Here is an 11,545-nt window from a genome sequence, read left to right on the forward strand (position 1 = left end):
ATTTTCAACAAAAAAGAGAAGCATAAGCACCTTATAAGCTCGAGCAAAAAAAAAAACTTTCCAGGAAAGAAGCACAAGTACCTTCATATTGTGCACATGAGAATATTTTTCTCTGATGATTTAGGAAGCTCTTAGATAATTTCAAAACAATGTGTATCTTTGTGCAGTACTTTCTCCAGAATGACATAAATGATTAGCTTTTAGAATTGTTTACGACTGAAAGAACGTGTCACATGCCGTAGAGCAACGAATATGATTTAAGCAGCAATTACACACTCAATGCTACTTATACGCAACTCCAAAAATTTGGACAACTTTTACCAAATATTCTCTGACACATCTAGATAGTCCTTCAAGGATATGACAATGTCTTTTATGTTGAACCATGGCTTGAAAAATGGAGACTAAAATTACTAAAAACGTAAAGCTAAAAAAAGGAACATATAACCTGTGGCTGTACAAAGGACTCCAAGAAATTGTACAACATCATGACATGGTAAGGCAGAGTCGGAGTTGGAAGGGTAGGCTGGTCCATTACGACACTTGGAGAGAGTGTGTCCTTGTCTTTTGCTTCATCCTGTATGCACATGTGCAGGACAGGGCGCACAGGTGTGGGCTATGAGGCAAGTGCGCCCTGGTGCTAGGGGCGCTGCCTGCTGATGGGTGCTGTCGAGTGTCGGCATTGCCTGCATACGAGCACGGGCGTGGGAGATGGGTAAGGCAACATAGTCACGGGCGCACTTGTCATTTAGCACGGGCAGGGCCACAGGGCCGTCCATGCAATAGGCTTTTGAAGGCTTGCCAAGGAGCCATGGGGCTGACCAACGAGTCATAAGGCATGGCTGAGAAGACGCCCGTGAAATTACGCTTGTTTCATAGCCTGTCTTGGGTAGGAGAACACCTATGCCATCGAACTTTCTATGTACTATTTGTATGATTAACCTTTCTTGTTAGCCTCTCAGGCTCTTATTTAGCAATTCGCCATTTGCACTGACATAAGGAAGGATGGTTGAAGGGGAATTCGTATATTCACCAATAGTCTCTACAAGAGCAAACACCATTCTTGAAGTGGTGAAAACGATGGCGGTCTCTAATTACTATTTCTCTTTCAAAACTAGCAGAAATCAACTTCATAGCTGCATGACAATCTGGACAAATGCGAAGGTTTTTCACTACACGAATGATAGTGGTTTTATCAGTTGCAATAAGTCCAAAAGCAACAGCCATTTTCTCACTGTGGAAAAACAGAGCCTTTTCCTTTTCCTCCTCTTCAACATCGAAAAATACCTCTGTAGTACTTGCGACATGGCCTGCCCTCTTGAGTCGTCTATATATCTCATCTATCATATCATAGATTTCTCTCGCTTGAGGGTGCTTTTTCTCTTGGACACCAAATTCGTGTATGACCCCATTAACCTCAATGGAGCTAATCCCCCGCGACTTACCAATGCCTTTTTCTTTCATCAATTTTCGGACTTTTGAGACATCTTCCCACCGTCCTGCATTAGCATAAATGTTGGACATAATTGCTAGGTAGCCCCCATCCTCAAGGTCAAGTTGGATCAAGTGTTCTATGGCCTTTTCAGCAAGCTCAACATTTCCATGTATCTTGCATGCACCTAGTAAGGCACCCCAGGCACCCGTGTGTGGCTCATAAGGCATAGATTGTATCAAATTATACGCCTCATCTAGCAAACCAGCTCGGCCAAGGAGATCAACCATACAACCATAATGCTCCAACTTTGGTGTTACACCAAACTCTAAAGACATGCCATAAAAGCACTTCCTTCCCTCATCAACCAATCCAGCATGCACACAAGCACACAGAACCCCCAAAATTGTCGCGTCATTTGGCCTTTCAGATTCATCTTTCATACGGTAAAAGAAGTTCAATGCAGTTCTACTCTCCCCGTTCATCGAGGACCCCATGATCATCGCACTCCAAGCTACAACATCATGTTCAGACATCTTATTAAAGACACATGCAGCGCTCTCCAAATCACCACACTTGCAATACATATCCACCAATGCTGTCCCAATCACAGCATTTAACTCAGAACACCTCCTATCGATATATGAGTGCAACCATTTCCCAGTATCTAGAGCTCCAGCTTGTGCACAAGCAGAGAGCAAGCTTGCCAGGGTAACATCATCAGGCGACAAATTCACTCTTTCCATTTGATGGAAGAATCTCATAGCTTCATTAATCCTCCCATCACGTACAAGCCCTCCAATTACCGTATTCCAAGATACCAAATCCCTACGAGGCATTTCATGAAACAATCTCAAGACACATTCAACTTCACCATTCTTCGCAAGGCAACCTAAAATTGTATTGTACATGAGCAAATCCTTAACAGGCGCTCTATCAAAATACTCTTTCGCTAGCTCCAAGTCTCCGGCTTTAACATACCCCAAAATTATGGTATGCCAAATTACAAGATCTTTACACGGTATCTTTTCAAACAAATCCCGAGCTTTTTCCATGTCATTAAATTTGTTAACATAGCTAGATAACATCGCGTACCATGTTACCTGTTGGTTTTTAACAATGAAATTAGGGAAATAACAGAGAAAAATACTGGCAGTGCAGTTAAAGGGAATTATATTATTTAGCTAAGAATTACCTTTATAGGGAAATTGCAGTAACAAAAAACAGTAGAAAGATGATCAATAGCCTAGTCTAGAATATCTCTACAGATAGGGATAACTAACTAGTATTTATTCAAAAAAACTAAAGCAGTAAAATAAAGTTACTGCAATTCAAAAGAATTATTTTAACATTACCTCATCTTTATCCGGCAATTCCTCAAAAACTTTTTTCGTCGTATTCAAATCCCCCATAGCAGTATAAAAATCAACCAAACTAGTACCGACAAATACATCAAGATTCACTCCAATTTTAAACAACTGCCCATGAAGTGTTACTCCTTTAGCAAAATCCATTAAATCCGAACAAGCGCGAACGGCGAAAGGGTAAGTGAATCTATCAGGCTGCACATTGTTCGCGCGCATTTCATCGAAATAATAAAGGGTGTGTTTGGGTGAATGATTTTGTTGGAACCCTCTTATGAGGGTGTTCCAGACAAAAGAATTTGGTTCAGGCATTTTATCGAACAGTTTGGCTGCATACGACATGAGTCCAAGAGAAGAGCATTGGGTGATGAAGTTACCGATTGCGAAACTGCTGTGGTTAAGGCCTGTGCGAAGGAGGTATACATGGAGGGATTTTAGGTGATTTAAAGTGGAGAGTTTGTGTGGAGATTTTAGTAGAGAAAGGGCAATGTGTTTGTGTTGCCATAGCCAACTGCAAGGTTCATTCATTGGCGGGACAAATTTCAGGTTCTTGGTTTGGGCCTTTTTAGCTGTTTAACTCGGTTAATTTCCGACACCTCTAAAACGGCTACAGCCTGTTGCCTATTGCATTGTTACTTTCATTGTTATTTTAATTTGAAATAAGGGTAAAAAAAAACACTTCAACTATCACTTTTTTTTTTTTTTGTATTTCGAACTATTCGAAGTGAAACTTTTCTACCTAAACTATTACCAGATAGTTAGCAAAATATACCTCAAGTTATATATGATGGTGCGTGTATTACACTATCTGTTTTTGTTCAAAAATCGTGTCACGTGGCACTCTGCGTGGATAGATAATTCCACCGTGGCAGAACTAATTGTTACGTTAAAAGTTAGTTCCACGTGGGTAATTTGCCCACATTTGCAAAGGACATTCTTCCTCATTTTGATAAGAAAATATGACCAATGAAGAAGATGAACGGAAACAAAATGAAGGAGAAAATCTGATTAGCTCTTACAGAAGAAGAAAATGAAGAACAAGGCTGATAATGAAAGAAGAAATAAATCAGAAAATCTGCACAAGAGAAGAAGAAATGAAGAAAAATGGTTGAGAAATGATGAAGAAGAAAGGGGAGAGCTTAGGGCTTTAAAGAATTAATTGGAATTTAAAAAAAAAAAAAATGAGTCAGCTCATATGTAGCTGTTACATATGTCAAATGGACGAAATCTTTTGAGAAAATTATGTTTCACGCGCATTTTTGTGTTTGAGGTAACATATAGTCTAGTCAACGTTCAGGTGTGTTTTGCTAATTATCTGGTGATAGTTTAGGTAGGAAAGTCGCACTTCGGATAGTTCAGGTATGAAACACACACACACACACACACAAAACAAAATAAAAAACAAAAAATGAGGTGCGTTTTTTACCCTTATCTCTTTTAATTTTCATATTTATTAAAAACCTGTTGTTATGTAACGATGAAAAACGTCATTTTATGTAACAATGGATTTAATGTGATTGCAGTGTAGCCTTATTTTATTTTGGGAAAAGACATAAATTAACCCTTAAACTATACCCCAAAAGTCATTTTCATACTTAAACTATCCTGGTGATAGGGGTGTTCATGGTTCGGTTTGGATCGGTTATTGATTAAAACCATAACCAAACCAATTTAGTCGGTTTTTAAATGTCTAAAACCATAACCAAACCAAATAAAATAATAACCACCGGTTTGGTTATTATCGGTTTGGTTGGATTTTTCGGTTTATGACTAACAGTCATGAGACTTATCAGTAAAACATTAAAAAGTTGAAAAAGACATGTCTTTTTTTTTGTTCAAACAATAACTTTTATTTATCGTTTAAGGTGGAACATACATCATAGAAACATTTTCACTATTAGTGATAGTGTCGTATTCAAGTTACCCAAAGTTGTTAAACTATTACATATAGAGCTAAAAACTAACTAAGTAGTGGCTGCACCATTTTTGTCATCTTAATACACATACCTGGAAATAAAGTAGAGCATAGGAGTTTTTAGTTGTTGTTATAAACATACATATTAATTAAACATAAAGACTACCTAAAATTAAAATTAAAATATATGAAATAAAAAAACTTTGTGTAATGATCTCAAACTTTAGGGCAGTACTTGCATTTTGGCCTCAATTCTCTCATTTTATTAAAAAAACTTTCTATAATGATCCAAAACTTCAGATGTTTTTCTATCATTATCCCAAAGGCTAGGGTCTTAACTACAAGGAGTTGTTCTTTTTTGCTTTTTAGGAGGATTACCCACGGAAGAAGTATTAGGGTATTACCATGTGCTTGAGTTGCAGCAAATGCTGATGTTACTGAAGTATCTTCTATAGGAACCTCCAAATCTACAATCTCTGTCCTTTTCATATGAAAAATATTAGAAGTTTAGGACCCATTCAGAAAAAAAAAAAAAAAAAAGTTTAAATTCGAAAAAAAAAAAAAAAAACAACCTAAAATCAAATGGCTGACAAAGAAAGGCTAAAAATTTAAGTTAAAGACATTAGACTCTGACTTGAGCTTCTGTTAGTAGGTTTACACTTAATACTTAAAGAGTTAAAAGACTAAAGAAATGCGCTTGGACATATTCTTAAAAACATGGGCCTTAAACAATCATGTGAAATAAGTAGATCAAAAATAAAATTAATGATTAAAATGTATAAAATATTTATAATTATTTATGAAAAACTAATATTATACATATAAATAATTATAAAATTTATGTATATAATTTATCGGTTTGGTTCGGTTATTTATTCGGTTATTTTTTAATATAACCATAACCAAACCAAATATTATCGGTTTTTAAAATTTAAAACCAAATCAAACCAAACCAAACCAAATATCGGTTTTTTTATTCGGTTTGGTTTTGGTTTTAACCAAAACCGTGAACAACCCTACCTGGCGACCTATTACACACCTAATATATTTAAAAGTGATATTTTTTACCCCTCCAGAGCTGATGTGGCATAAATAAAATTTATAATTAAATAATAAGAGAGTGAGGTCAATTTTTTTAAACAAAAAATTATTATAATTTTTTTTATTTTTTTTTTGCAACTTCTTCTTCTTTATTACCATCCCCCCAACCCTTCCCCCTTCTCCTCACATTCCCGCCACCCCCAACCCCACCCACGCCCTTCTCCTCCACCTTCCCACCAACCCCCAAAGGGCAGTTCATGCAATTTCTTCATTGTTGCCCATTGAAGGGCCGTCCGTGCAATTTCTTCACTGCCATTTGAAGGGCAGTGCGTGCAATTTCTTCACTGCCATATGAAGGGCAGTCCATGCAATTTGAATGGGCAGTTCGTGACCGGAAAATTTTCATTTGATGCAAATTTCTTCAATATTTCCCATTTTATTTTATAGATAGATTAGATGCAAATTTGGTGACCGGAAATGAAGAAGATCGAAAAAAATGGAAGCTCACCGGAAAATATTGAAGCTCATTATTATTTTATAGGTAGATTAGATGCAAATTTGGTGATCGGAAAATGAAGAAGATAGGAAAAAATGAAAGCTCACCGGAAAATATTGAAGCTCACCGGAAAATATTAAAGCTCATTGGAAACAATGGTGGTTATGCAATAAGAAAGGGAGTAGGGATGAAGAAGAAAGGGAGGGTGGGGGAGAAGGGGGAAGGAAAAAAATATAAAATTAAAAATTAGAGGATTTTTTGACGTGGCACTGACGTGGACTGATGTGGCATTGATGTGGGAAGAGAGTGTGTACACTCTCCCCTAGTGCAACTGATCCTATTGTATCAGGGAGCAACTGGTCATATTGTTATACCCTATTTTAAACGGGTTAAATTAGAGTACAACATATTGGAGATTCCTAAATTGCTTTATTTTAAGGAGTCGCCACCTAATTGATTTTAAGGTGAATTAGGGCACCTAATTATTAACTAAGGTAAAGGTAACTAAACCCTGTTAATGGTCTGCTTAAATTTTAATTCTAGGTAAGGGTTCTAATTATCCTAAAGGGAAGGGGTTATGAATCCTTTAGAATCCGTTAACTACGGTTTACCGGCCAAACTTAGGTTAATTAATTAAGATTAAATGTAGTGCTTAAATTTTAATAAAATAGCTTGTACATATTACTAAGGTTTTAAAGGAAATATAATAATGCCATTTAAACTAACTCGTAGAAAAAATATAGTAATTTGCATAAAGGAAATGCTTTTAAAAATGAGATTTATAAATGTTGTTAAAACTTTGAATGAAAATGATAATGCTATTTTAAAGTAAGACTTGTAAAAAAAAAAATATAATAATTTGCATAAAAGAATATTTTAAATGCTAAATAGAACTTAAAGATATTGCTAAGGCCTTAAAAAAAATAGTAATACTATTCAAAATAAGATTTGTAGAAAATAAAATAATTTGCCTATGAACAATAACTTCTTAAGAGAAGACTTAACAAATGCGATCCTTAGATAAAAATTTATATTATATGAGCATGGTGATGTAGAAAAGCCTAGGCTTATATTTTAATATGATGCAAAGGGCATGAGTTTTTTTTTCTTTTTTATCACTTTATTTAGCACTATTTGGCTAAGAAAAATACGTACAATTGGATGAAGCTTAAGAAAATGTTTATAGAATATACTTGAGTTTATATTTGCGTGTTAATGACGTTTTGAAATTTTAAGATAGTAAGAATAAAATCATGATTCCTTTAGCTCAAAATATGTAGTCATACTATTTTCAAAAATCAATTATTCTAAGAAAGATAAATATTCTAGATATTATAAATAATTTTAACATAAATAGAAGAGAATGAAACTTATGGCATTAATTGTTGGTTTTCCTTAAATTAACTACCCATCACTAAAACTAAACCACTAATTTACTAGAATTCATCTAAGTCAAGAAAAAAAAAAACAAAGTAAAGGGTTAGTGGCATAATACAAATTAGATGCACAAAAAAAAAAAAAAAACGAGCAAATAATATTAAATGGGCTCAGTCCATTTTGGGACTGCTGAGATCGGGCTGCTGTTGGGAATGGGCTCAGCCCATGAAGTAACAAAGAGCACTGTAGGTAGCCATAAGCAGTAGCTGTTGTGGCAAATACAACAAGAAGGTGGCAGCCCAAGAGTACTATAGTAACTTGACTCAGAACTACAACAATCCTAGTATCCATTTTTCAAGGGCAAGTGTAGCAATCGATTGCTTATCCACCCAAAAGCAGCCACCAGTCCTTTTAGAATGTAACAGGTCCAATCTCAAAATGCAGCAAGCATGGGAGGATGCAACAGCAAAGCGGTCAAGCAAGTAAAGTATCTATTGTTTTTTCAAAAGAAACAATGAGGCAGCAACTAACTTTCCAAAATCAACATCACATTCGTGAAATTTCCTGCAGCATGTTACTAGAGTGAAATCCATGACAACATTTTTGCAAAGTGCACTGGCAGTGCATAAACACTTAGACAAAGCAAGTATCCCAAATATCCCAAAAGGGAAGGTGTATAACTGAACAGCAGGCATCGACCAAGACCATGCATACATAGCACTCCTAAGTAGACTTTACCCACTATACTTCAAATAAAATGAAGGGACTGGCCGAAATAAAAAATAAAAAAAATCACGTAAACAGTAAACAAGGTTGAACAGGCAGAGGCATCGCAAGTCTCCTCTTTAAACAAAAACGCAACTGACATGCCTGAAGGAAAATTTTCCGAAACGAAAGAAGAATATGCACTTGCTGGTCCAAAAATAAACATACTTAGTCTTCAAATTTCGAGATAATGCTAACGAGTATTAATCAAAGACAGATTATGCTTTAATTAGCAGCTAATCCAAACATCAATAATTCATCAAAATGACATAGTTGGTTAGTTAAAAAGGAGGTTTTTTTTTCAGTCTTGCATTAACATTACTTGACCCTCTTCAAATTAACCAGCTACTCGTAGTTAACTACTAAACAGAGAGCATCCTTTGATCTTTATCAAACTAACAAGTTACTCGTGGCTAAATGCTAAGCAGGAAGCACAGACATGAATTTGACAAAGTAATATAAAAAAAAAAACGAATCCTTCAAACCACCTGAAGGATAGTGACTCAAACATGGGAGAGAAAGAAAAGAAGGATCATGTTATGGTTTAACATATCATATGCCACTACCACTTAACAACTTTCAGTTTAAAACTCAAATTAGACAGAGATATAGCACATTTCGACCAACCAACTGGTCCAGTAGTAAAACAAGCCTTAACTAGACACAGGATGGCTCACAATCCCTTTAGCCATCACAAAATCCAACCTATGTGAGTTATCAGACATGTGTATACTTAATATTAATCATTAAACCCGCAGCGATAGTCATTGCTAGTGGACTAAAAACACACGTGGAGTCTAACAGGAGAGATATTACTACTAATACCATAACCTCAACGTAATAGGAATTGAATCATTAAGCACATAATAGAAAGGTGCAGCTAAACACGATTTAAACCAAGAGCACGCTAAACAGAAGCTAGAGCAGGCTTAATATCAATCGAACCAATTACTCGACATACTGAATCTTGACTAAACAGGACCTAAGCTACCAAATAAGCAGGAATTAAATGCTCTTAAACATGATTAGACTTAACAAATAAGAAGAACACAACTAAACATGACCAACTTTAACATATGCAATCCTAGTTTAAACTAACGGACAACATAACTATACTAACAAATTTCAACATACCAAACCAAACACCTGACAACACATACTCCTTAACTAGTACTGAACCCGAAAACAAATACATGTCGACATGGAAAGCTGACTCATACAAACATCAAATCGGAAATAAAATAAACTTCAAGAAAGAGGGGAAATTGCTGACCTTCTTCAGGTGCAGCGAACAGGGTGCGGGGATCTCCGATTCACGCTCAAACACTATCAAATTCGAGCTTGCGAGGCTCAGATTCACAGCATCAACAAGGCAAGCGAAAACAGAGAAATGGACTTAGTGTTCTTGACCCGATATTCAGAACTATTGCGACTACCAAAATAATATGTTTTTAGAGAAAATTTTGGGTGGCTGAAAAGAACTTATTTTTAGAGGAATTTTTGTGCGGCTCTCGAACTCCCCCCTATCACCTCCCGAAAACGATTATTTATAGCATATTTCTAGGGTTTGCTAGGGTTTTAAAAGAAGAAATTGGGCGGGATTTTTGTTGACACCCGATTTTTTCCCGTCTTCCCCGAAATATTTATTTACGCTTCTAATGTTTTCGGCAACTTAAAAAATAATTATTTGTATTTTACTATAATTATTAACTTTTATTAATACTGGCGTTTTATTATCCTGTTGTAGTCACTACTGTTATTATCTTCTATTTTATTACCGTTACTACTACCACTATTATCACTATTATTATTATTATTATTATTATTATTATTATTTATTATTATTATTATTATTATTTTGTTACCAGTATCAGTATAATTCGCATTCTTATCATTTCAGCATTTTACCAGCTTATGCACACGCATCGCATTTATTTTACACAATTTAATAATAGTGTTTATTTACTGTTGAACTATTAAAATATTATTGCACGGCTATTTACGACGTCATATAGTTTTATTTCTTATCTGAGTATTAATAAATACATACTTTTATATTAGGTAATATTTTAACACACGTTAGAATATAGTTAATTAAAACGGGTCTTTTATTTAAATTTAGAAGTCCATAATCAATCCCAAATTACTTGGGTTAAAACCTGTTTTATATGAGATCAACCCACATTTTTTATTCAATTACCAGCCCATTCGTTATAATACCCAACCCAAAAGAAAAAAAAATTGACCCAGTCCATTAACCCACGACCTGACCCAATTCTCATTTAACAGAAATGAAACCCCTAGGGTTTCATCTCTTCACTCTCCGCCGCACCTCCCCCCCCCCCCTTCCCCCCCGCTCCTCTCTCCCTTCCCTTCCATTTTTCGCAAACCCTAATCGCTCTTTAGCCCTGGATAGATTTGTCCACTCCCTTTTCGTGCAAACCTTGTCCGTTCGTTAAACGTTTATCAGATCCCAACAGACTCGTCCCTTTCCCTTCTCCTCCTCTCTCTTTTTCGATAAAATGAGCAAATTTGTTGTGGGCTTTCATAAATCCGGGCCACGCATGGCCATTTAGGGGAAAGGCAATTAATGTGCGTCCTTTCCCCGTCGATTTTTCAACCGTTAAAGAGGTAAGAATTTTGTTTTCGTCTTTTCTTTTCCGCTTGCTTCTGAAAAAACCTTAATGGGTTTTGTTTGTTTTGAACCCAAAATCGTCTTTTTTTTTATTCGTTCCTTTGACTTCGAGTACAAAATCTTTATGAATATTGTCTTCTTCTTCTGGGTTTCTGATCGATGACAGAAGGGTTTTAGCGTTTTGTGTTTGAAAAGGTTTTCAAATCCCGCCCAATTTCGAACCCAAAAGAAACCCTAACAAATCCCCTATAAATATTCGTTTTCGAAAGTAGAGGAGGAGGTCTTTTTGGAGTGGCAGAAAATCCCTAAGAAAAGTCCTTGAATCGCCAAATTGACTTAATATACGAGTCTTTAGTCGTTCCAGTTCTCCTTTAAAATATCGGCTTTTAATTTTCTCGATATAGTCACAAATACTAAATCCTGTTCTATTTGGCTTTGGGTGTTTGTTTGAGTCCAAGTATACGCAAGCTCGAATTTGGTGGTGTTCGAGGTATATCGGAGGTTCGAGCCCCACTTCGCT

The 11,545-nt window shown here is 35.8% G+C and overlaps 1 protein-coding gene across 1 annotated transcript; it reads right to left on the reverse strand.

Annotated features, from left to right (window-relative positions):
- Window positions 1-136: 136 nt before the first annotated feature.
- On the reverse strand, window positions 137-3,532 carry LOC132607075 (pentatricopeptide repeat-containing protein At1g08070, chloroplastic-like). Its single transcript, XM_060320881.1, has 2 exons — window positions 2,788-3,532; window positions 137-2,535 (listed from the first exon to the last, which is right to left on the reverse strand). The coding sequence occupies exons 1-2, from the start codon at window positions 3,322-3,324 to the stop codon at window positions 1,030-1,032; spliced, it is 2,043 nt and encodes a 680-aa protein (XP_060176864.1). The 5' UTR covers window positions 3,325-3,532; the 3' UTR covers window positions 137-1,029.
- Between the last annotated feature and the right edge of the window lie 8,013 nt (window positions 3,533-11,545).

Source organism: Lycium barbarum, chromosome 8 (genome assembly GCF_019175385.1).
Source record: "Lycium barbarum isolate Lr01 chromosome 8, ASM1917538v2, whole genome shotgun sequence".
In the NCBI taxonomy this organism is placed as follows: Eukaryota; Viridiplantae; Streptophyta; class Magnoliopsida; order Solanales; family Solanaceae; genus Lycium; species Lycium barbarum.